General features: G+C 40.8%; 1 protein-coding gene across 1 annotated transcript in view; it reads left to right on the top strand.

Moving 5' to 3' along the window:
- The window catches only part of POLR3B (RNA polymerase III subunit B), a 60,010-nt gene that overhangs the window by 15,475 nt on the left and 17,373 nt on the right, over positions 1-27,162 (top strand). Inside the window, exons 12-23 of the mRNA XM_053406339.1 lie at positions 290-424; positions 4,872-5,033; positions 5,643-5,843; positions 6,589-6,751; positions 7,056-7,209; positions 8,937-9,011; positions 9,507-9,605; positions 10,582-10,709; positions 16,496-16,705; positions 18,974-19,132; positions 21,044-21,161; positions 21,850-21,992. Of these exons, the coding sequence (XP_053262314.1) occupies positions 290-424; positions 4,872-5,033; positions 5,643-5,843; positions 6,589-6,751; positions 7,056-7,209; positions 8,937-9,011; positions 9,507-9,605; positions 10,582-10,709; positions 16,496-16,705; positions 18,974-19,132; positions 21,044-21,161; positions 21,850-21,992 (1,747 nt within the window). The remainder of the gene's footprint in view (positions 1-289; positions 425-4,871; positions 5,034-5,642; positions 5,844-6,588; positions 6,752-7,055; positions 7,210-8,936; positions 9,012-9,506; positions 9,606-10,581; positions 10,710-16,495; positions 16,706-18,973; positions 19,133-21,043; positions 21,162-21,849; positions 21,993-27,162) is intronic.

Below are 27,162 nucleotides of genomic sequence, written 5' to 3'. Positions count from 1 at the left end.
TGTGTGTGTGTGTGTGTGTGTGTGTGTGATCTAGCCATAAACTGACCTAGTGATCTTCTTAAGCAAGGTGCTGTTGCTTGATCTCTCTTTCTCTTCGTGAAATGAGAACTATTGTGAAGGTCTAATAGGGCTTTTGGAAGGGTGAATGCAATGAGAAAATGTTGCCACACTGTTCTGAATCTGGGGAATATTGCAGAACTGCAAAATGAGTTTAACCTAAGCTGCATTTTGGACAAATGACTAGCTGTTCCTTACTAGAAACTGTTTACTCCCCTTTTCTGTGTTCCAGGTAAAAGAGTTCAATTTCCGCTCAAAGTGCATTTATACAGCTGTGATGGTCCGCAGAGTGATTTTAGCTCAGGGGGACAACAAAGTGGATGACAGAGACTACTATGGAAACAAACGATTGGAGTTGGCAGGACAGGTAAGTCCACCCTGGGGGTTTTTATACAACATGCAAACATTGATATGGAGTTACCATCTTATTTATTTATTTATTAAATTTGTTGGTTGCTTTACCTTGCCCAAGGCAACCCAAATGATGAATTAGAGAATTAGGCTGCAGCACAACAGGTTCAGTGTGGAAAAATAATCGTGTGTGTTGTGGTCCCCAGATGCTTCTGGTTCAGACACACTTTAAGCTTGTTGCAGTGGGTTCTGTTGATTAGTGATTCTGAAACGATAAAGGTTCATAAATACTGGCATATGCCTAATATGTTGAGAGTTGTGTAACGGTTTAAACTGTTTAGTCTAGCTTCCTAAAAATACATCTGAAAGCAGACTTCTATCCCTTATGTGTGTGTTTTTCTATTGTTGACATATGATTGACTGTATTTTGCAAATTGATAGAACACCTCACTTTAAGCCTATTGCTCAGTGTTTTCAGCTAGAGTTTCTTTCCAAATAGCCTATAACACACCACCTACCCACACCCACCCCTGGTTGTGTTTCTGAGCTAAAAATCCTGTTGCTTAAAAATTTGAATGAAAAAGACTGTTCCTGTATGAGGAGGAAAAGCATAGCAGTCCACACAATGTGAAGACATAAAAGGCATTGTGTCTATAAAAATGTGTGAAAACAATAGCAGCTAATTTCACACCCCATGGGACAAGGGAGTACGAAATGTGCTTTAGCTTTAGATAACAGTTGTTTCCGCTAGCCAAGCTGGTTTACAGAGCTTTCTCTTAGTCTTTCTGCCCACTAGAGGCTTGGCAGGCCAGGTGCCAGCAGAGGTGTTAGCGAAACCTACCGATTCCAAGCTTAATCTTTTCACCTACCTTTTCTCTTTCCTTAATGTGTTCATTATTTGCCGAGCATTTCCCTCGTCTTTGTCCTCAGGGTTTGTTTGGCATTTCCCCCCCTTTCTTTCTAATTCAGCTTGCTTTGTATGGGCGAGATATGGAACAGCACCAAAATCCGGCACCCTGGAAAGGAAGGGATTTTTACCCTGTGACAAAAGAAAACCGCCTTGACTTCAGAGATTGACTAATCCCAGCTGTTCTGATAATATAATTAAGGCTGCCTAATGTCTTTAATTTTGCAACCAGTTTGTGTGAAAAGGAGAATTTGGCACTCTAAAGCCTTAAACACTAAATGGCAATCTCAAGGCGCCTAATTAGAATTCTCTGACATTAAGCTAATTGGTGAAACTGTATTTCAGCAGCTTAACTACTTTATTAATTTTTTTCCTCAGGATTTTCAATGGAAATCAATTGATGAGCTGTCAGTTCCTCTCCCTTATGTTTCGCCGCCACCACCCCTCAAATTTAATTTGCTCTTCAATGCTCCTGTCTGAAAGACCCTGGGTTCACTACAAAAATTAAATGAATATTATCACTAGCATTCCATCCCGTTTACTCCTTAATCACTTACTCTTGACCTAAAAACGGTCTATTGTGAAACTTTGCTATGTTCTTAGAGAAAGCCTGTGGATGTACTGGAATTAGCCAAGGAATGCTTTAGACTAAAAAAATGTCAAGAAGTTAGCGTATCCCCCTAACCTAACTATATTATTTTGAACATTAGGGGCTGGGAAATGGTGTTCAGTGGTGACTTCTTCTGAAGTCAGTGTTGAAATTTTTAGTTATGTATATACTAATTATTTAATAATCTTAATGCCATCAATGAAACAGCCCTTTTCCTAGTACTTGTTTAAAATATAGATAGAGAAAGATATGGGAAGGGCCATAACTCAGTGGTACTTTGCGCCGAAAGACCCCTATCTTGGTCAGTGTTGACAGTAGTGAGTTAGATGGATCATAAGGCAAATTCCTGTGGCTTACCTAGGCTCATCCAGGGAAGATTCATTCTGATAGCATTCACATGGGTACCCAAGCCCCAAAGTAACCAGAGATCTGCAAGTAATGTGTGAACGTCCAGGACATGCCATATTGGCCTCTTCCCAAAATTCACTTCAGAATCTGAGCATAAGAAGAGCCCTTCTGTATCAGACCAAAGGCTGATCTAACTCCAGGATCCTGTTCTCACAGTGACTAACCATATCGGAAGCCTACAGGCTGGAAATGACAAGTGTGTTAGCACTCCATTTGTATTCCTGAGGCATTCTGCCTCTGAGACTGGGGGTAATACAGAGCCATAATGGCTAGCAGCCATTAAGAACCTTAACCTTGATGAATTTGCATGAACCCCTTTAAAATCATCCAATTTGTGGGCTATTAGTGCATCCTGGGGTAGCTAATTCTTTACTTTTAACTGTGGGCTATACGAAGGATCGGGTATTTTTCTCTGTCCTGAATCTTTCAGTGTTCAACTTCATTGGATGACCTCATGTTCTAGTATTAGGGGAAGGGATATAGAGCATCTGCATTGCACACAGGTTCTGCAGATGAATTCACATTAGTAGATTAATCTACATTACCATTTACTTGCCACTGTGTGATCCTTTAGGAACTATCTCATGGGAAACTCAGTTTTGCATGATGTAAGGAAAGATTGACTATCAAAGGGGGAAAGATTCCAGTGCCCAGCATTGGTTTTGAGTAGTCACTGATATGTGCAATTGACACAGAATCCCATCTACCCATGACCCATGATTGACCTCTGTGACAGTTCCCAACTAGATCATTATAGCTGACCTAAATTCAAGTTACTATCCCACATAAATGTCAACTTTAGTCATCAAATGAATTCTCACGATTATGTTATGCAATGGAAGGCAAAGAATGGTCTGTGCTTTTTGCAAATCAGCAGGGACGTGATAATGATGAAAAGATGGCAAATACAGTGAGTGGAAATGTTCATTGGGAGAGTAGATTCAGTTACTGGCCCATGGCCAATGGGGGGGTCACGGTAGTGTTAATGCGTCTTCGAAAATGGAGACAGTTTTAAATTGGTTTAATTCCATGGAGGAATTAAATAATGCAATAGACTCCAGAATGTCTTAACAGGGCCCGTTTGAATACCTAGTTTGTTTAGCAGTTAACAATGCTTTGTATACTGGGAACTTGTATTTTTGGCATTCGGTAGCTGCTGTATTTTTAGTCTTCCTGACAGAGCTGCTGTAAAAACCAAGAGTTAGAATAGAATTGCCAAGTTCTAGAGCTTATACTTCTTCTTTAGGGGATGCAGGAAAGGCTTTTCTTTGGAGCAGGGGTGGGTGGGGAGTGGGCATTCAATCCATGTGTAGCTTGCAGTGCAAAATTTTAGATGGATTAAGTTCCCACTAAAGTTCATTAGTAGAAGTTGGGTGAAATGTGAATGGGTTAATTGGAGAGCAAACCAAAAGACGAGTGTGATGTTAAAAAGTGAAAGAAATAGCTGGAAGGAAATAATTCAATAAAGAACAAATACAGATTTACAAAGCTAGAAAGGACCATCCTTTCCCCATTGTTATTGTTGTTGTTGTTTAGTCGTTTAGTCGTGTCCGACTCTTCGTGACCCCATGGACCAGAGCACGCCAGGCACTTCTGTCCTCCACTGCCTCCCGCAGTTTGATCAAACTCATGCTGGTAGCTTCAAGAACACCATCCAACCATCTCATCCTCTGTCGTCCCCTTCTCCTTGTGCCCTCCATCTTTCCCAACATCAGGGTCTTCTCCAGGGAGTCTTCTCTTCTCATGAGGTGGCCAAAGTATTGGAGCCTCAGCTTCACGATCTGTCCTTCCAGTGAGCACTCAGGGCTGATTTCCTTCAGAATGGATACGTTTGATCTTCTTGCAGTCCATGGGACTCTCAAGAGTCTCCTCCAGCACCATAATTCAAAAGCATCAATTCTTCGGCGATCAGCCTTCTTTATGGTCCAGCTCTCACTTCCATACATCATGGGGACTTCCTTTCCCCATACTGATAGTTATTCAAGGAGTTACTCCCGGTTCAATTTTCATAACATATTTTGGCTACTTAGACATTTACATATGTGTTAGCAATTCTGAAAATGAAAATGTGTTAGAGTAGTTCTTCTATAGTAATGTGGCATATCTATTTAAAAAGCTCTACATTTAAAATTTAAAAGATGTCATTTGGTGAGCCAGCAGATGAGCAGTTAGGTTTATAGAATCCAGGGTTTAAACAGGCCTATTCTGGTGTTTTATATATCTGTTAGTTAGTTATTTTTACAGTACTTTTCAATAGAACTTCTCTGTGTTGTTTACATAACAGTTTAGCTGTTTTATTTCAAGTGTTCTTAAGAACAGGCTGAAAGAGTTCTGACTCTGTCTTGTTGAAAATCAGATTACTACTTTACCCATAAACTAGAATTATTTGTTTATGTTGCAGTCGTTTGGTCAGATTGTGAAAAGTGCCATTCTTATTTCAGGATGAGCAACGTAAAGGAATGGCCCTACAATTAATGTATCTCCAGTGTGACTTCCATTGCTTGCTTCCCGCTGTAAATCTCCTTTTTTCTGTTGCAGCTTCTTTCCCTTCTGTTTGAAGACTTGTTCAAAAAATTTAACTCTGAATTGAAAAAGATCGCTGACCAAGTAATTCCCAAGCAGAGAGCAGCCCAGTTTGATGTAGTTAAGCACATGCGGCAAGATCAGATCACCAATGGCATGGTGAATGCCATCTCCACTGTAAGTGTTTCATTTGCTGTGGAAGGGGTAGGAGAGCACTGGGGAATCTCTGACCCATGGGCCTGATTAGGCTGGACAGGGGGTCCTCATTTGGCCCATGAGAACATTTCCCCCAAGCCATGCATGATGTCAGGAGTGGGGCAGGTAAATACATGGATGCAAAGCATCCTTCAGGAGTGCTTCCATTTGCCCTTGACAACCAGGCTTTCATTTGGCACCTTTTAAAGCTTGTCACCAAATGCAATCGCCACTGGGATTGGATCCCCTTGGTTGCTTCCAAGTGATGTCTATCTCTGCCGAAAGTGTGGCTTGGAGTCTTTGCCAACCAGCTGACTGGTGGTTGCTGCAAACTCCACTTCCTGTTCTTGCACAGTTTGATTTCAGAATAGCACTGGTTTGTATTGTTACTGTTTATGCAAATATTCACCAGGCTTTTCTGCCCTAAAGTCTTGAGGACAGGTGGAAAGCTGAAGCTATTTTACCACCATAGTTAAGAATCATCCATGTTTTCAAATATGGATTGATCTGTTTTCATATACTATTTTACCACTTTTAAAAGTAAAAATCTCTACTGCATTCTGACAGACTTGTGTCGTTCTTGACTTTTAGGGGAATTGGTCACTGAAGAGATTCAAGATGGATCGTCAGGGTGTGACTCAAGTATTGTCCCGCCTGTCCTATATTTCTGCTCTGGGGATGATGACAAGGATCTCTTCTCAGTTTGAAAAGACTAGAAAAGTGAGTGGTCCCCGATCTCTGCAGCCATCTCAGTGGGGTATGCTGTGTCCATCAGACACGCCTGAAGGAGAGGTAAGAACCATAAACTTGATTTATTTTCCCCCATCACAATTTGATATGCTGAACCATCAGTTGAACTTGAACAATTGCACTAGTGGCCAAAATAGTGAAAACCTTTTGGAAAATGTGTATTTCTGAGGTTTGATGGCTCATAACACCAATCTTCTTTAGAATAATTCCATAACATAATACTGAAATATTGCATATCATTAGAAAGATTAGTTAATGCAGACTATAATGCAACAAGCTGTGTTGGATTATCTTTATCCTATCAAAAGTTATAGCCAAATAAAATCAGTTATACACAGAAAACCACAATAAAGGATATTTCATAACTTCTCACCATTTCTGTCAGAACTTAGTGTGGAAACCTTTTGCCGCAATTACAGCCCTAAAAATGGCATCCCATGAAATGAACCAAGGATTTTAGTTCGTCAGGTGTTATCATGTGAAACTAAGATTATATGATTGCTTCTATCAATTGTGCTTTATTCCTTGGTTGCTTCTGACTAACAAGTTTCTTTAATCGGTTCCAGATTTTCTGTTGAATTAAGGTCAAGGCAATTACGTCACTTTCTAAATGACCAGTCAACTCCTTAAACTCAGTTTGTCATTGGTCAGTTTTGAGTTAAGGAAATCCACTTATTGTTATATAAGGCAGTTGTGCTGTCTTTTTCTGGTTATTTGGCTATAAATAAAATAATTTTATATGAATTAACTGTGCGTATTTTTTCATTATTATTTCTTTTCCTTTCAGGCCTGTGGCTTGGTTAAAAACCTAGCGCTCATGACTCACATTACGACTGATATGGAAGATGGTCCTATAATTAAATTAGCTGGTAACCTGGGAGTAGAAGATGTAAACCTTTTGTGTGGAGAAGAACTTTCCTATCCAAATGTGTTCCTTGTTTTCCTTAACGGTATGGCACTTCTGAAATTTTCTGGGTTGTTTAGCTTAGAAGTATAGGTGGAAGATTAAAATTTTATTTTGTTTGACAGAATTTGTATACCACTTCATTGCAAATAAAACTTCTTTGTGGTTTACAAACGTTAGCACTGCACCTGTCTGAGTCGTGAATTCTGAAGTCCTAGGAAAGAGTGGGATTGAGCAGGACTGGCAGCAAAATAGGCCACGGTTGGCCCCTTCTGTCTGAAAGGTGGCAGAGTTGTGCAATAGCGGGTAATGGAGATGAGAGTGCTTAACATAATTGCTTTATTGAACAGGCAACATCCTCGGAGTCATCCGAGACCATCAGAAACTTGTCTACACATTTCGGCTAATGCGGAGAGCTGGTTATATCAACGAGTTTGTTTCAATCTCTACAAATCTTACCGACAGATGTGTGTATATTTCCTCCGATGGAGGACGATTGTGCAGGTAAGAAACTTGAAATACACCTTCCCTGAATGACTGCAACTGCAGTTTCATGTTCGTTCAGCTCATTCTCAGGAACAGGTTTCGTATAAACTCACTTGACAAGGTGACTGCTAAACAACCCTTTTTTGTCCAGAAGGTCCAGCATGATGGATGCATGTTTCAGCAATAAAAGGCAGCACCAGTGTATTTGACATTGGACCAGTTTGGATGATTGTTCAAGGCTTTAAGCCAGAAATGAGCTCGACTCCTCCCATCACATGCCAGCTTCATTTTGAAGATCTGAGCTTGGAATTATAGCAGAGTTCCTCATTCTGCCCAAACGGGGAAAATCTATTTTTAACGGCAGTTGTTAAACCAATAAAATAAGCCAGCGTTAACAAAGTTAACCAGCTGACTGATATTAAGTCTAGTTCAGACATAACAGGAAACTCTGGCTTAATTTTAAGTAGTCAAGATTTACAACCCTAAGCCAGCAAGTACTTAGGATGGAGGAGAGAAGGAGGACTGCTAAGTCCTAGTGCTCTTTCCCAGCTTTGCAAACCATGTTTTATGAAGCCTTGAACAACTGTCTGAACTGGGCCACTGGGTGACTAATAAGTTTTGTCAGTTTTCCTGTGGCTTTTCCCAACTCCCTCGTAATCCTTTCGCAGTGGTTCCGATATCCACTTCAACATTTAAAAGTGCTAATTAGCCTCTGAACTATTAGCATGGACTCTTGGAGTGGAATTCCCAAGTATATTGCAGTTATTTACTGCACACTGCGAGAGCGTCTTGTCCAAACAGAAACAGCCCTTGACGTTTTGATTGTGCATGCCATTCTTTGTATCAGTGTTTCTGTGTGGTGGTGCTGGTAGAAGCCTTTTAGAAAAATCATTCCTGCTTGAAAGCTATGCTGCCAAACAGCAAAAAATTTTATACTTTTGTTCTCCAGTGTGGAGTTGGACTTAGGTAGGTGATACCAACGGAATGTTATATTCGCTGATCAATATATTATATATTATACCCCTCCTATTCCCTTGCTAATGTTTCTTAGTTATTGCATTAGCTGCTGTATTACATACAGCAGCATTTGTTTTGGTGTTTAGATCTCCTGCGTGATATAATAAACTTGACTTCCCTTGTCCTTTTATATACGGGTGGCACTGTGGGTTAAACCACAGAGCCTAGGACTTGCCGATCACAAGGTCGGCGGTTCAAATCCCTGCGACAGGGTGAGCTCCCGTTGCTCGGTCCCTGCTCCTGCCAACCTAGCAGTTTGAAAGCATGTCAAAGTGCAAGTAGATAAATAGGTACCGCTCCGGCAGAAAGGTAAACGGAGTTTCTGTGCGCTGCTCTGGTTCGCCAGAAGCGGCTTAGTCATGCTGGCCACATGACCCGGAAGCTGCACGCCGGCTCCCTCGGCCAGTAAAGCGAGATGAGCACCACAACCCCAGAGTCGGCCACGACTGGACCTAATGGTCAGGGGTCCCTTTACCTTTACCTAAGCTTAATAAATGTTGCGATACTCATTGGCAAGCTTAAATAATACTGTTCCGTTAGAAGGAACACTGTACAGGACTTGGTATGATGAACTGAAACCTTCATCTGAAATTAAAATATGGTCCCTGATTAAGGAGAGGATTGAGAAAAGTGAAAACTGTTTGGATCTACAGCTCCTGAGGCTCCTGAAGGATTTATCAACCAATATGCAACGTGTTGCTTAACTCTCTTCCTTTCCCCTAATGCAGGCCTTACATTATTGTAAAGAAGCAAAAACCTGCAGTTACAGGCAAGCATATGGAAGAACTTGCACAAGGTTATAGGTAAGGAACCGGGCAAGATGCAGCATGCTTGTTTCCTTGTCTAGGTATAGCTATGCAGAAATTAGGATAAATCACATTAGGTGATCCTGTAGCAATTAAAAAAGAAGATGCTTCTACCAGTTTGGACCAGGGATGGGGAACATGTCCCTCCAAATATTTTTCAGCTACTGCATCATCTCTGACCATTGGTTATGCTGGCTGAGGTTGATGGGACTTGGAGTCCAGTGACATGTGGAGGGCCATAGGCTTCCCCTCCCTGGTGTAGGAAATGCTGAGCTAGTGAGACCAGCAATCTGACCCTGTATCAGGCAGCCTCAAACCCCACTTTCATTTCATGCTAGTATATGAGCTGGTTTTCCGAAGAATTTAGTTCACAGTAGAGTAACAGTTCAGTTTCTACACAAATTGGCCATTCACTTTTTAAAATAGATGCGATAACACAGGCTTAATGTGGAATTTGTAAGTTATTTTTACATATTCATGTTCTGCCTTCAGGAATTTTGAAGACTTTTTACACGAAAGTCTGGTTGAATATTTGGATGTGAACGAGGAAAATGACTGCAACATTGCACTGTATGAACATACAATCACAAAGTAAGTGTTCTGCGTTAAGAAATTTGTGTGGTAAAGCTGGTAGTGGCATAGGAGGGAGTTCCTCATGTTGTGCTGAGTGGCCTGCAGGAGTGAGAAAGCAGGGAATGATGCATATATATGCAGATATCTGAGATAAAGTATGCTATATATTTATGAAAAATGCTCCTCAGGGATATTTATGTTGTCTTTCATTTGTATACCTGATGGAACTGTGAATGCACTCACGGGGCTCCTGAACAAGCGTGCTTCCCCATTTAGATCAGTCATATTATATTGTTATTATTTATTTAATTTGTATGCATCCCTTCATCCAAAGGTCCCAGGGCGGCATATCTCTTTACATTTTCCCCCTATGGAAACCCTTGGAGTGGGTGGGGGATTTCTTGTACACCCTGGAGCTTCCAGCCTATAAGGCATCACTAGATTACTGACTTGTAAAATGCAATAGAGGAACGCTTTGTGTGATTTAGAATGCATGGTCGCAGTCACACCATGATGATACTGTTTTGTCACAGAGCTACAATTCCCAGAAGACTTGACAAGCTGCTGTCCCCAGGGTTCCCACCACCGCTAAAGTGGTATACTAGTGCTTCAGATGTATGGAGTGGATGCAGCCCTTATATTTGCCATTCTCTTCTTCGCTGTCTAACTGTGTGACTTTTCCATTATTTCCCTGGTTCATGAAAGCCCTGAAATACATATTTGAGCCTTCATGTTTGTCAATACAGTCGAACCTTGGTTGTCGAACGTAATCCGTTCCGGAAGACCGTTTGACTTCCGAAACGTTTGACAACCAAGGCTTGGTTGCAAGAGCTTCTTGCACTCAAGCGGAAGCTGTGTTGGAAATTCAGGTTCTGAAAAATGTTCAAAAACCGGAGCATTTACTTCCAGGTTTTCGGCATTTGGGAGCCGAAACGTAACGACATACTCATGATCTTTTTGTTTCTCTCCCCTTCCTCCCACCTCTGCTTAAAAGAGAGACAACACACCTGGAGATTGAACCTTTTACTCTTCTTGGCGTGTGTGCCGGCCTCATTCCTTACCCTCACCATAACCAGTCTCCAAGAAACACTTACCAGTGTGCTATGGGGAAGCAAGCTATGGGTAAGACCTGTGCTTCACATCTTAGTAGTTGCTTTGTTATGCAAGCTCTATAGTATTAAATTATTTTAAAACCATTGATGATAAGCCGATTTTTCCATAGTGGAATGTGAGATTCAAATTTGTTTTTAAAGATGCTTAAAACAGCATTGCTAGTATGAAAGTTACTGTACTTGCTTTTTCAGTGTTGCTGGAGAGCTAGTAAGTGTCTTTATGTCACCTTGCACTGCAGCGTTCTGTGCTCTATATATTTTTCTAAAATAAAAATAAAAACTGCACACAAAGACTGACAGAGAACATGGAGATTTCCTGTCAATCACTAATGTGTGTAACCTTTCAGTATTAAATGCTAGTTCTTTAACAACAAGATCTAAATATGGAAATGTAGTTACAATGAATTTTCCCTTTCTGGGAAAAGCTGGAATGCACTCGTTATCAGTGGCTTCTTAATGTGGTAACAAATAATACGAGCATTGAAATCTTAAGTACATTTACAGATCTGAGTTCAGTGGATGATACCTTTGAGCAAAGACACATAATACCAAACTACAACTGTGGAAAAGCAGCAGATTCTCATATATGCTAAATTTCAAATAGTAATGCATCGCTGTCCTATTTCACAAATGTTTTGCCATCTTTTGCTCGCTGGCTAAACCTTTCCCCATTAGTTATTTATTACAAATACATATAAAGTAGTGTATAAGGTTCACAAAAACAAACAAACCCACCTGCCAGTAGTTCATATTAGAGTGTGCTAATTATGCAGTTCATAAGTCAATGCAGGAATACAATATCGCCTTCCAAAAAAGATATTTTGTCTCAATCTAGCAATCACTATTATTTCGTTAAATGAGCATGGTAATTCCAGGGGTGCAAATCCACCTCCCCAGTCTGTAGAACCTGTGGACACAAAACTTGCTCTTTCCATTGAAATGAATGGGGCAATGCATGGGTGCATTGTGCGCATGTTGACCCCTGTATCATATGTTTGCTCATTTATGATAACACACAAACACACACACACAAACTTTCAAGCCTTCATTAAAATAAACTTAGCACTTCCTGGGCTTACCAATTTGCATTGTATCATATAGCTTTAAACTGGGTCATTTACCCCTCCCCCCCAAAAAAAAACTTTGTGAATAAATCTCTCCCATCCCATCCCATCCCATCCCCACTCTTGGATACTGTCCTTGAAAAATTTATCTGGAGCAGTTTCAGTTGCAAGCAGTGCCAGAGAGTTGTGTTCTTACTATCTCATGTTCAGTTATTAAGACTTACTCTTGAAAAGTTAACACCAAGTTGTGTTTAAAATATTTACTATTAATACTTTACTATTATGTATGTGTTATTTCTGGAAATCACATTTCCCTGAATAAATTTTTAAACTGAATCGTGTTCCTTCTCTGTCACTTCTTCTGGCAGAAAAAAATATATGCGTACTTTTTATTTTATTTTTGCCTCTCTTTTTTTACTGTGATCCTCCCCGTCCCTGCCCTGGGGACTCTATTTTAGGACTATTAGCCTCAGAAGGTTTGGTTAGTTACCACACACAGTTAAGCAGGATCAGTGTGTACAGAAAGCCAATTCAGTATCTGTAGAGTTCTTTTGTAGTTTTCTGTGTGAAGGTCTTTTTTTCTCGTTTTGTTTTCAGTGTCATTTGCAATTCATTGTCTGTGTTTTCTGAGGTTGGTGTATTCAGCTGCTTTGACCCTGGGTCTTGCACATTTAGCTCCTTGGATACAATCCTCTGACGTTACTGCTGACGCTGGGAACACAAAAGCTGCTGAATATCTTTAGTAATATTTTTTTTTAAGGCTTTGTTTCTGTCTGCTATTGCAAAGCACCTGACTCTGAAGAAAGAGCAGGGAGACAAAACTGCATTTCTAAAGTTGGCATATTACAGATTTGTTTAAATTGAGTTTTAACATTGTATGCGGAACGTTTGCGAAAAACCTATGGAATCTCCTCCCTCCCACCAGGGGAAAAAACACCCTATGTGGTCATAGTTGCAATTCTCTCCTAGATTTGCTAGGATATTTGCTAAGTAATATCAGCACGGAGGAAATTTTGTGCTGAGTCTCATAAACTGACTGTTTTGAGTCTGTCTGCAGTGATTCATCTCATCAGATACGTTTGCCCTTTAAAAAAAATCACCCCAGCCCTCTCTATAGTCATCTTTGCCCACCCCCTGCTGCCACTAACTGTCTTTGTATTGTCCTGGAGGAGATCCATGTTCAAGTCCATTTAGTCACTTCCTGGGCTGTCAAGAGCTTGGGATTATTGAGATAGCATTTTAGCTTCCTGCTGAGAAGAAAGGACCCATTGCTCAGCCTTGCCCCATTCTGATCACTGAAATGCTATCATTTCTTGCAAAAATTGCATCCTTGGGCTTAGCAGTCATTCAAGTGAGGGAAATGGGTGTGTCCCATAATATGCAGGTGCTGTAGATGTATTTTGGAAAGTATGGGAGGCATACGCAATAGCGAAAAATATGGTTTTAGGTTATAGGCTTGGGTGAGCTGTTGCAAGACTATTTAAGCATTTTACTCATAATGCTTATATCCTGGTTTTCCTTCAAGAAGCTTAGAATGCAACTGATCTGAGGCTCCCAGGTGGTGTTGCATCCAGGCACTGAGCAGGGTGACACCTAGCTAGGCTTTAACAATGTAATAGTATCATATTCCTCCAAGCAGTCTCTGGATGAATGATGACAGGGACTCTTGAGTAGCTTCTATTTGTGCAGCAGAACTTTAGAGGTTGTGGAGAAGCTGCTCCAAATTCTGGAGGACCTTCAAGTCTCTTGTCTCATGCGGTGTGCGTTATTTCAGTAGAACAGAATTGGAGGAAGCTTTAGTGCACATGTGGAAATGCTTGGATGTGCAAGGCTATTGGATCCCAGCCATAATATTAAAAGGAACTCAGAGATAAATTATCCATATAAATAATACATTCAGTAGCAGCAACAGGAGGAGTAGTATATATATATATATATATATATATATATATCTCCCATCTTTTCCCCAGTCCAGGACTAAAGGTAGCTTACACAGATAAAACAGAACAAGCTAAAAACATAAGATGTCACAGCAAACTATGGTTTGTTGTTACAAGAACATGCTGCAGCCAGTATTTGGAACTCACATGCCACCCTGCCCTTCTTCTCTGCTTTCCCACACAAAAAGAGGAAATGTTAACCTGCCATTTATGGTTTGTAACAAACTGCTGTTTCCTATTTTGTCTTATTACAGAAAACTAATTTGTGCAAACCATAGTTTAGCAAAGCAGGATATCAGATGAGGATTCATAACTATCAGTGTTTCTTGAATTGTGTTAAAAACACAAACTGATACTTTACCATTCTTTCCTCTGTTTATGGAGGAGTGGGAAGAATACATACAGTGGTACCTCGGGTTAAGTACTTAATTCGTTCCGGAGATCCGTTCTTAACCTGAAACTGTTCTTAACCTGAAGCACCACTTTAACTAATGGGGCCTCCTGCTGCCGCCGCGCTGCCAGGGCACAATTTCTGTTCTCATCCTGAAGCAAAGTTCTTAACCTGAAGCACTATTTCTGGGTTAGCGGAGTCTGTAACCTGAAGCATATGTAACCTGAAGCGTATGTAACCTGAGGTACCACTGTACTTCCAAAAGCTCAAATGGAATAGGTACCTAGACTAGTTAACTGGCATATTAGCTTCTCATGCAGCTGTCAAATATGTTCATATTTAAGAAAGATACATGTTGCTATTTAAAATATTGGTGATGAATTGTTCTGCTTATTAAAAATATTTGAGGGTGAGATCCAAACTTAGTCACGCTTAGAATAAACGTATTGAAATCAATGGGAATGTGTCTGGATCCAGCTCTCTGTGCCTTGTTCATTAGTAAAGTTCCAAACATACAGGAAAGGTTGGCCTTTTCAGGGAGCGATGTTCATACACTGATTGCTATCTAAAGGTTTTATGGAACCTCAGGAATGCACTCACCATTCATGTCTCTGAAAAGGGAAACTTTTACAGGCACAGCTCTGGATTGCAGCCATTATGCCTTGCCCCATGGCTAATCCACTGAAATAGCTGCTGTATTTCTAACTAGGTTGCTGCAAGCCCAGTTCTTGATAGAGAAATAGACTTTATAGTGGCTTTTGCAGCCTAGCTCTAGGGTGGGTAACACAAGGGCTGACAGGTGATACCTTGAGGTAAATAAATGTTGCCAAAAGTAGACTGATGCGCTCAGGCCTTTGGAGATACAGTGGTACCTCGGGTTACATACACTTCAGGTTACATACGCTTCAGGTTACAGACTCCGCTAACCCAGAAATATTGCTTCAGGTTAAGAATATTGCTTCAGGATGAGAACAGAAATCGTGCTCCAGCGGTGCAGTGGCAGCAGGAGGCCCCATTAGCTAAAGTTGTGCTTCAGGTTAAGAACAGTTTCAGGTTAAGAATGGACCTCCAGAACGAATTAAGTACTTACCCCGAGGTACCACTGTACAAGCCATTTCTTGATTTAGGTTTAGGTTTTTATGATGTTACTGTTTTAAAAAGAGAGAAGAGGGAGAAAGAAAAGTCATGTATTGTAAAATTTTGTTTGGTTAGTGAGGTTGAAAGAAACACTGAGGCAATGGTGAACCCAGGGTGGTTGGTTTTTTTAAAATATAAAGTTGTTTAGATGGATAGTTTTATTATGTTGTTGTTGTTTAGTCGTGCCTGACTCTTCATGACCCCATGGACCAGAGCACGCCAGGCACTCCTGTTTTCCACAGTTTTAATAATAACATTTGCTTATTGGCACTATGACTATGAGTTTTATTCAACTAAGTTCTACTCAGCATAGATCCATTAGGGATTAGACCCACTGTCTCCAATACTAGTCATACTTGAAGTGGGCCCAAACTGATATTAATGAACATGACTAATTTAAGTCCATTAATGCCCATGGGTCTACAAATATGAACGACGGTCCTTTTATAACCATGTATATATATTGCTGTTCATTTGATATGTGTGCCACTTTGCTGCATTCTTCTATAAATACTGCATACATAGACAGAGGAGGAGGACAGATGAGACTTGGCTGAAGGTAGATTGAAGAAGTGCTATATGGAGCACTCTTTAGAGTCTCTTATTTGAAAGCACTATCAGACAAATTATAAAGCCTGGGTACTTGCAGCTTTTTCTGATGACTTTTCCATACCACTTACTAGTAGTTGGTATTGTAAAAAACAGCGTTTTCAAGAATCATCCAAGCTATTTTGCTGATGATAATTGCCCAGCATGACTTGGGTCCAAGCTATCTGAAAGACTGTATTCCCTCATACGAGCCCATCTGGGTTTTGAGATCTTCAGGGGAGGCCTACCTCTTGGTCACCCCACCCGCACAAGAGCGCTTGGTGGGGATGCAGGACAGAGCCTTCTTAGTGGCTACTCCCAGACTCTGGAACTTCCTCCCTGGAGAAGCTAGATTGGCTCCCTCCCTGTCCTTCCATTGGCAGCCGAAGCCCTTGTTCCAACAGGCTTTGGGGAAACTGTCTGCTTTTAGTGAAAGGGCTGGTGCTGGGCTGTTTTTATTGCATTTATTTGTATGTTTTAAACATATGTTCTGTATGTTTATGGTTTTAATTCTATCAGTGTTTGCTTTTACTGTTGTTTGCTTTTATTATTGTTTTTTCAATGTATTTAGCAATTCTTGTTTTCATTTGTAGGCTACCTTGAGTCCTTACAGCAAAAAAGTCAGTGTATAAATAAAATGATGATGATAATAATTAATATCTTTTTAAAATTGCAGGTACCATTGGATATAATCAGAGAAACAGAATAGATACTCTTATGTATCTGTTGGCGTATCCCCAAAGACCAATGGTTAAAACAAAAACCATAGAACTCATAGATTTTGAGAAACTGCCGGCTGGACAGAATGCCACAGTTGCTGTGATGAGTTACAGTGGTTATGACATTGAAGATGCTCTTGTGTTAAACAAAGCTTCTTTAGACAGAGGTAAGAAGGACCTCGTAATGCTCTGCCGTTATCAGTGGATTGAGTGCTATGTTTCTTTCTTCAGCTCAATTCATTCAACCATGGTACATAAATTTAACTGCAGTTCAGTGGAGGCGGTAGCCATCGTGGTATCCTTCAGACATTTTGCTGAACTACAAATCCCATCATCTCTGGCTATTGGCCATGCTGTCTGAGGCTGATGGGGGCTGGAGTCCAAAAAGTACTGGAGGGCAGATGGTTTGTGACCTGTCATGTGTTTTTAAACCCGTGGTTTGTAAAAGCTATGGTTTCGTATGATTCCTGAACCAGAAAATCATAGTTGTGGCCATTGCTCTGATTTCAGAAGCCCCTGCAAGATAAAACTGGGAATGCTGAGCTGATTGAAAACAAAAGCAAGCAGGCATCTCTGAACCCAATTGGCCTGTACATTTGAAGCCTAAATTATGGTTTAGGGCTAAGCTATTACCATAGTTTGACTTCTTCCCATAACAATAAACCATCGTTTATCATTACACCTAATTGCAGCCACTGTGTTACAGCAAACAAAATGGGAAAAGGCAGTATAAAATTGCCTAGCAAATCTCTATACTTAATCCTGAACCAGAGTACTTTTTGAAAAGGAAGCAAGCTCTCTAAACCAGTGCTTTTTAATGCGTACAATTGCAGTGTTATATATCCTTTAGCGGAGCTGGCATCTGACCAAAAGGAACGTACTAAATTTTGCCGGAGGTTGGTGTTTGTGTGTGAATGTATCCTGCTGTCTTCACTTTGATGAAGCTTGTCTGGATGATCTGGTTTTAGTGTTGTGCCAACAATCATTTTCAAAGTGCCATCTCCCTTGAGAAATGCCTAACATTTATTTTGCGTGGCCACAAAACTTTCCTGCCAGCTTGTGCTGATACATCCTAGCACACTTTCCCCAGCCTTTGCACCCCTCCTTGCTAGTTGCCAGGCAGCCTTACTCGTATTCCTAGACATGTATCTTTGGCATTAATGTCTGCACACTTAATTTATTCTTTTTTTCTAAAACAATGGCAGACATGATTTAAAGCAGAATGTTTTCCTTCTTGCAGACTGCTAACATTGGGGAGAAATCAAAGACTGTTCAGAATTACTTCGTATCACTGAATAATGTAGATACGTCAAGCATAACTTACAGCTATTTTTGGGTTTTCAATCCAAAGTTTATTCAAAGGCATTCTACTTGTGTTTAGAAATATGTAAGTGTTTTTAGTCAGTTAGGGCTAAGGAAGGAAACTCAGTGCATTTGTATGTTTAGCTCTAACTTTTAGTTCTTACAAGCAAAAGTTATCAGTATTATTGACTGATATTTTTAGAAGGGCAAACTAGAGGTGATACTTCTTTTTTAAACAATACTTTGAGGCCTTTATTAAAACTATGGAAAGTTTCTGGCCACTTTGAACTCACAGTTTTAACAAGAGTAGCCATATTAGAAATCTCTGGAGCTTTAAAACTAACAATTTTATTGCGTCATAAGGGCCCACCAAACACAATTTTAACGCAATTTTATTGCGTTCACCAGGCCCCATCGCATTTTCATAGTACTTGTTAGAGACGTTTTTAATTGTTTTGCAATGTTTTAAATGTGTTCTTTTGTTTTATTTTTAATTGTGTTGTTTTATCTTTGCTGCCCTTGGCTCTTCACGGAGAAAGAGGAGGATATAAATTTAATAAATAAATAAATGCCGGCTTTTGTAGCCTGCAGAGGTCCATGCCAAAATTGGTGCAGCCTGATCCTATACTTGCAATTACACATAGGAACTAGATATGTGCAAGCTTGGGGGGGGAGACCAGAAAAATTGGGCAGGAGACCTACTTCCCACGCCAATGTTTTCCATATATATTTTTTCAGGCCCTCTCTAGCAGGATCACAGCCCTACACTTTTAAAGGTGTCTGGGAAATATATTTTTAGTTGCATTATCTTATAAATCAGTGCTACTCAAAGTGGTGGTCCACGGACCAGTGCCAGTTCACAAGCCATCGGCTGCCAAACCCCAGTGACTCCACCACAGCCCAGGTTGGGTGGGATGCTTCAGGGACTCAATAGGGTACCAGGCCCTGGCACCTTGGGATGGGAATTGCCGGTCTACCACATCAGATAGCTTGAGAAGCACTGTTATAAGTAACTTTTCAGAGGGTCCATTTCTGTACTGTAGAGGTAGATTGTGAACTTGCAATGTAATATTCACTTAACTATCTTACCTCTCATGGTAGGAATTTTGATTAACTTGTTTGCTTTCTCTGAGGTTTTGGAAGGTGTCTCGTGTACAAGAATGCCAAGTGTACTCTGAAGCGTTACACAAACCAGACATTTGACAAGGTGATGGGACCCATGCTGGATGCAGCTACACACAAGCCAATCTGGCGCCATGAAATTCTAGATGCTGATGGTATTTGCTCTCCAGGTATACAGTGATGTTTTGTGTATTTTAAGAAACTGTCATTTTGTGCAAGTGTGCTAGGTACAACACAGAACACGGCAGCCCCTTGTCCTGTGGCATTCCATCAAAGTAACAGAGTAAATATGAAGGGCTGAGGGATTACAGTGGTACCTCAGGTTACATAGAATAGAATCATAGAATCATAGAGTTGGAATAGACCACAAGGGCCACCGAGTCCAACCCCCTGCCAAGCAGGAAACACCATCAGAGCACTCCTGACATATGGTTGTCAAGCCTCTGCTTAAAGACCTCCAAAGAAGGAGACTCCACCACACTCCTTGGCAGCAAATTCCACTGTCGAACAGCTCTTACTGTCAGGAAGTTCTTCCTAATGTTTAGGTGGAATCTTCTTTCTTGTAGTTTGGATCCATTGCTCCGTGTCCGCTTCTCTGGAGCAGCAGAAAACAACCTGTCTCCCTCCTCTATGTGACATCCTTTTATATATTTGAACATGGCTATCATATCACCCCTTAGCCTCCTCTTCTCTAGGCTAAACATGCCCAGCTCCCTTAGCCGTTCCTCATAAGGCATCGTTTCCAGGCCTTTGACCATTTTGGTTGCCCTCCTCTGGACACGTTCCAGTTTGTCAGTGTCCTTCTTGAACATACGCTTCAGGTTACAGACTCCGCTAACCCAGAAATAGTGCTTCAGGTTAAGAACTTTGCTTCAGGATGAGAACAGAAATTGTGCCCTGGCAGCGCGGCGGCAGCGGGAGACCCCATTAGCTAAAGTGGTGATTCAGGTTAAGAACAGTTTCAGGTTAAGAACGGATCTCCGGAACGAATTAAGTACTTAACCTGAGGTACCACTGTAATAATAGTGGGGAAGCATTCAGTGTAACAGAGAGTAGCTGAAATTATAATACATGCTTTGTTGATGAAGTTAAGTTTTAAGATGGAGTATAGCTAAACAAAGTGAAAACTTTGTGCCAGGCAAATATGTTCTTCTTTGCCCTGGCATTTGGTTCTTAATTGGTAGAGTCGACCCACCTATGAGGCAAGGTGAGGTGACTGCCTCAGGCGGTAGGAGTCACAGGGGCAGAAGATCCTGATGACAATCTATCTCTCCCCCCCCACCTTGTTCCTGATGTAGATATTCCCTCACCCCTTCTTCCCTGATGAGGAGGGGGCACCATTTTGGGGTCCGCCTCAGGTGCCATAATATTTTGGGCCAGCCCTATTAATTGGGATCAGATGATACGCTGAAACCTTAGCCTGTATTGGTGTTCATCTTTTAGTATGATGGAGGAGGCACTGTCATGAAAATGATCACTTTTAGTAAATAATACTATGTGTTCATCCTTTAGTGGGACGGAACATGATTGTCCTTTTGTAACATTGCAGGATGAGCACTTTTAGTCATTGATGGGGATTTAATGTTATTTAAAATTTTGTATTTGATGTTCTTTTACAACTCTATGTCTTTTTGAGACATTTTATGTAATATTAACAGATAAGTGCAATAAATAATAATAAGAAGCTTATTGGTGGCTTTTTAAAACTGTCCACTTAGAATAATAAGATTCAGTAGTCTGTTCACTGCCAATTTTTTCTTTACTTGAAAACTTTTTTAAATACAGTGGTACCTCAGGTTACATACGCTTCAGGTTACATACGCTTCAGGTTACAGAATCCGCTCAGAAATATTACGTCGGGTTAAGAACTTTGCTTCAGAATGAGAACAGAAATCGCGCTGCGGCGGGAGGAGGCCCCATTAGCTAAAGTGGTGCTTCAGGTTAAGAACAGTTTCAGGTTAAGAACGGACCTCCGGAACGAATTAAGTACGTAACCCGAGGTACCACTGTACTTCATAATTTTGATCAACTTGATGCATTAAAAAAGCACAACCTGTTTTCTTCTTCCTACGTCCTTACAGGTGAGAAGGTAGAAAACAAGCAGGTGCTTGTGAACAAATCAATGCCAACTGTGACCCAGGCGCCTCTGGAAGGCAGCAGCATCCCGCAGCAACCACAATATAAAGATGTGCCCATAACGTATGTCACACCATCATACTTTATTTCTAAAAGCCAAAGGGGGAAAAGGAAGAGTGGATAGTTCGTGCTTAGTTCTGGAAAAGTGGGGAATAGGGCTGAGCAATAGAAGGCAGGGAGACCAGGTCAGGAACTTCATTGGATCACGGCTAGTGAACTTCGTTTTCCAGGTTGTGCAGTGTAGAATAACTGTAGGCTAAAGTACACATTGCATTAATCATGCTGTTAAAGTGCTTAAGCTGGCCACTTTTATTCTGAAAGAAAACTAGCTCCATTCTGGAACATGCTGTATACCTCAAATATATAGAATCACAGAATTGTAGAGCTGTATATTAATTGAAGAGAACATCCAAAACTCATGTAACAATAAATGCAGAAGTTGTTCAGGTAAACGTCATTTCTATTATAATTTTCATTTATCGTGGAAGGGCTGGGCTGCAACTTATTCTTTATTTATCTGTTAATGTTCTTTTTTAATATTCAAGCGCAGTGGTATCATTTTTAAATCAGGGACAGAAAGGTGTTTGTCATTCCTTTCCTTATAATTTAATTCCAAATACTTTTTAGCAGTAGTTTTAGTATAAAAAAGTACATTTGCTGTCTGAGCTTAAAGCTTGCAACCTGATGTCCCACAAGCAATGTGGCTTTATTTCTGAGAAATTAAATACATGTTTTCTCTCCTAATCGTTAGTTACAAAGGTGCAACTGATTCATACATTGAAAAAGTCATGATATCTTCAAATGCTGAGGATGCATTTTTGATCAAAATATTGCTGAGGCAAACGAGGCGGCCAGAAATTGGAGACAAATTTAGCAGTCGCCATGGGCAAAAAGGTATATACATTGTTATGTTTAATTTTTTTTTAGTTTGCTGTCCTTGAAATAATGCAAGATGCATTGCTTATTTTACAGCATATGGGGGTATCTGCATAAAATTGGTATATACATATATGCCGCTCTCAGCTATTCATAAGTACATATGCTCCTGTTACTAAAAATGTGTCAGTGGATGCAAATGACTGGGAGCCTAATACTGTGTAAAACAGTGGCGTAGCGTGGGGGGTGCAAGGGGGGCTGGCCGCACCGGCCGCAACATGGGGGGGGGGGCGCTCGCACTCGCAGCTCTCTGCCCCTACCTGGCTCATTCACTCACTCTCTCTCTCTCACTGCAGTGCTGGCTGTGCGAATCCGATCCGAGCCGCCGGGTCGCCGCCCACTGTGGAGGGGGGGTGCCAGGCATGCGGTGCGGAGAGAGAGCGAGGGTTAGGGGGCGCAAATTACTTGCCTTGCCCCGGGTGCTGACAACCCATGCTACGCCACTGGTGTAAAACATAGAATATAACAATGTAACAGTGCTAACAAAGAATGGAAATTGCTCTGTTTTGAAATAACAATTCTGCACACAATTGGCCAAAATATTCCAATCTCTCTGTGCTTGTGCATGTTCTCTCTCTCTGTCTGTCTGTCTGTGTGTGTGTGTATGTGTGTGAATGCATATATCCAAGTGGAGATGGAATTGCTATCTTACTTACCTTACTTATCACTGATCTGTTGAAACTTTAAAAGGGTTACTGGAGCTGAGTGCAACCACCATTGTGCTGCCTTTTGGTTTACTTTATGGGTGCATGGCAAGCAGCAGTGGCAGGAGATTGAAGTAAAGCAATTGACTATCCCTTCATGATGTTCACGATGTTTCTAGCCTGCTCTGCCTATGAGTATTAGGAGTGTTTCAGCACTTCCAATCTGCTGTCCAGACCTTAGGTGGTACTTCATCCTACTCTGGTCACTGCAGGGCCACTTGGCTAAAAGATGGTACAACATGCAGAGTTCATTTGCAGTGACGGACTGATGCAAACTGAATTTGGACCCCTTACTTATAATTCTCAGTTGTGTAAAACTCACTATATCTTCTAACTTTTTATTAAGGAATATTTAGCTGATGAAAAACCTGCCTTTCAACAGCTTGGGCAATTGAATAAATTCTAATATTTCCAAGACCTTGATGGGGTTGCCTTTTGGAGCATGCCTGGAATTTTTATAAGCAGAAGCTACCAGCTATCTTTTTTGAAAGATAATGCATCTTTAATGCTGCAGAGCTCAGTGGGTGTCCTTGGACCAGTCACTATCTTTCCGCCTAACCTACCTCACAGAGTGATTGTGACAATAACGTCTTGGAAGGCAGTGACCAGTATCGTGTGTGTCAACTTTAGCTTCGTGAAGGAATGGCAGGTTGTAAATGAAACAAACAAACAAATGATAAATAAATAAAAATCAAGTTAGGAATATTGTCACATAAGTGCCTCGTTTGCTTTCTGTTATCAGGCATCAATCACAGTGTGAAAATGAGGTTGTTACCTATAAACAAACCACTTGCTCAGATGCATTGCTGATAAGGCCTCAGTGTCTACCTCTTCCCTTAGCAACTCTGCAGCAAAATTAAGGTAGCAGACCTGCTTTTCAGAGAATCTAGGGGGAAACCAATAGGAATCCCCCAGGTGAAGTTTCTTGATAAGGACATCTCCTGCGTAAGGCATTCAGACTTGTTAATTTCCCCAAGTGCTCTACAAAATATATGCATTGTTTTCAGTGCACTTGGAATGGTATGCTTGACTGCTTTGCATACCGTGCCTAATTATGTTAATCATAGAAAAACGTGGAGCTGGAGCTTGCTAGATGCCTGACCACTTTCCAAGCCGCAGTTCTGCTGTTGGAAACAGCTCCCAACAAATGCCCATCAAACCTTTCTTCTTCAAATATTTCAGTGCAGGAGATGCCATAGCATACCTTGGAACTTTATTCCATTGCTTAGTCTGCATGACTGTTCCCCTGAACCCACCCCATAATGTCTAACCTAAAAAAGATATCTTCTTGCAAGAGAAGGGTACAGTTGTCCTTAGCGGATAGGCTCAGTATTGGTTCCTCTTTGTTTTATGAGACCCCTTTGAAAACATACCACTCGCGATCTTCTCTTGCTCTGTGCAGCACGAGACATTATTGAGAACATTCAGAGCCTCAGTCAGTGCCCCCTGGGAGCTGAGTGTATGCTGCGAGGTGCCCCAGAAACTTCTGCAGCACCCACATTTCTGCAGTTGACAAAACAGAGTGGAAATTGTATTTACTGAAAGGAGGAAGCTAGGGAAAATACTGCCCCAAAGTCATTTTAAAAAAAAATGCTGCTTCAATAATATTTCAGAATTCTGTATCTTCTGAAAGTTGTGGATAAGCAGACGTAAAACCACACTCTATTCAGTAATGATGCACTTTGTTGGTGCTTCTCCTTTTTACCCTTCTGTAAAGGGTACAGTTTAGGGGATACTTGAAATTTTGCAAGGAACATCCTTGCATTCTTTTGGAGTGCCAAACAGAGAAACCTAAACCCATTTGAGATAATATTCATGTTGTTATATCAGTAGCTTGACTTCCACCAGATATCTTTTGATTGAGTTCTAACAAGCAAAAGGAATGATTTAGCAGCCATGCTTACTGTTTTTCAAATTCACAAAAACTGAAATCAGTTCTTGATTCCACAGAGGGCTGGGAGAACACAGAAGTTCTGACTTCTATATTCACCAGATCATTATATTTCCAGATTTCCTCTTGCTTCTGTAAAAGTCCCAGTGAAGGGGGAAAGTTAGGCTCCTTTGATGTGAAAAAAGCAATATATCACTTCTCTGAAAGAAGGTTTTGCAGTCTCTCATGTGAAAAAGGATTAACACCTCCAACAATGGTCCTGCAGATCACAGAGCTAAGCAGCAATGCTGAGCAGTATTCCTGAAGTGGAAGAACTGTATTTAAGGAAGGAGGATTGAAATGGCAAACAGAAGCTGTTTTAATAGCTAAAGATCCCAGATAAAGGCTTAAACATTTCTTGAAGTATTTGCACTAAAATGCCTCTAAAGACAAGGAAATGACTTCAAATTCATAAATGCTATCTTTAGGAAAACAAAGTTCTGTGGCCCTTCGCATTGAGATAGTGCGTGTTCACTAGTGCAGAATAAAGATACATTATTCACAATATCCAGTACCTCTTATAGCCTTTTTCTTCTCTGGTATTATTTAATTAGTGTGCACTATTAAAAGCACAGGTCTGACAAACTCAAACACAGGATGGTAGACATATTCCTTTTAAAATATATGGTGACCTGAGGACCACATGAAGTATCTTTCTTAGTCTATTTTTGTCCTGCTTTTCAGCCAGCAGGCTTCCAAAGCAGCTTACATCAGCCAATCCAATTAACTGAGGAATCCTATGTAGGTCTGCTCAGAAGTAAGCCCCAGTGAATTCAATGGGACTTATTTCTAGGGAAGCATGTATAGGATTGCAGCCTAAAAGTGCAATAAAACTGCAATTAAAATGCTATTAAAGGCAGAACTCAAGTTAATCCATTGGAAGACAAATACATAATTCTAGTAGAAAGAATTAAAATCGTGCATGAAGCTCCAGTGTGGAGGCCTTGGACCGCTTTGGGGGAAAACCCCCAGCAATGAGTTATTTGGGCAAATATACAGAAGGAGGTTTTGAGGGCTGGGGGGGCGGGCAGGAAGCATTGCTCATAGTTTCTAAGCATAAGTGAATTCATTGTTTTTCTTTTTCTTGTGACTTTTGCCACACACAAGCGTCTTGTATAACTCCATGCAGTTTTGGAGCTTTAAGATTCCTTGTGAAAATGGGAGTCAATCCATTAAGTACTAAATAATCTGGAGTAGTAGCAATATATTTTAGACCCGAGTAGCCCACATGGTGCCATCCAGATGTTGGGCTTCCACTCATTAGCCCTGCCCAGCAGTTGGAGTCCGACAACTGGGGAGCACCATGTGGATTAGCTCTGCCTGAAGAGAAATGGCCATTGATGCCTTAGTGGAACTCGGAGTTGGGGGACAGGTTGTTTTAACCATAACATCTGGTTCCATCTTGTTGGATCTCTTAACCAGTGGTGGCCAAACATGGCCCTCCAGCTGTTTTGGGACTACAACTCCCATCATCCCTAGCTAACAGGACCAGTGGCCAGGGATGATGGGAGTTGTAGTCCCAAAACAGCTGGAGGGCCAAGTTTGGCCACCACTGTCTTAACCCATCTCATCCCTTGTATCACTGAAAGCATTACAAAATTGTATTGAATTAAAACGAAGCACAGAATTATCCCCCCTTCCCCCCCTTTCCACTTGAAGCATGTCCATACAAGACTCCCAACTTTCGTAACTTTTTTTTTTTAACCGCTGCTTAACTTGCTGTTCTGAGTGTCAAGTAAGCATTTTAACTCAAATAACAAACAGGTAACCTTCTGACCCTTTTCAGTAAAGCTCTCCCCCCCCCCCAATTTCCCCCCTCTCCTCCCTTCTCCCAAATTACGGTAGTTTAGCATTTTATGGCACAGAATAAAAATCTCCCAATTCTGTTTCCAAATAGTATATATCCTAAACACATTTTTCTGAAGCTCTCAAGTCATTCAGCTATGTGTATTTTGTAAAGTTCCTATGGTTATTGTTTTACAATAGCTGCTTCCAGGAGCATTGTAGGGGTTTCAGTTAATCAGCTCTTTGTGTGCTTCAGACTATGCAAATTTATCACACCAGACCATTCAGCAGCTCATGGGAAACCAGTGTACAAGCTGCATTGTCTTCTAGCGCCTCCTCTAATTTAAAATGGTTTTAATAAAGAAGCTAATCAAGTTTGCTTATGTATTATTTATCTGTCAATTTTAATTCTGGCCGTCTCGATGTCATATGAGAAGTACTAAGTGATAGGATAGATCCAGAAATGATTCAGCAACGGAACAAAACTATAATTAATTGGTGCTGCTTTGCCCTTGCACATATTTAGGCAAATAGTGTCTGCTAACTAGAAGACCATGTAGCTTTGGCATTTGCAATAATTTATTTTGCTATATGATAAATTGAAACCCCAAATACTTCCATACAATTCTGAATTAACAGAGGGTTTTGGGGGACAGGGATGGGTTTAGATCACATTATCTGGGTCTCTTAATGCCAGGAATAGCATTGA

This window comes from Podarcis raffonei, chromosome 10 (assembly GCF_027172205.1).
Source record: "Podarcis raffonei isolate rPodRaf1 chromosome 10, rPodRaf1.pri, whole genome shotgun sequence".
Taxonomy (NCBI): Eukaryota; Metazoa; Chordata; class Lepidosauria; order Squamata; family Lacertidae; genus Podarcis; species Podarcis raffonei.
This window is presented reverse-complemented; position numbering and strand designations above follow the sequence as displayed.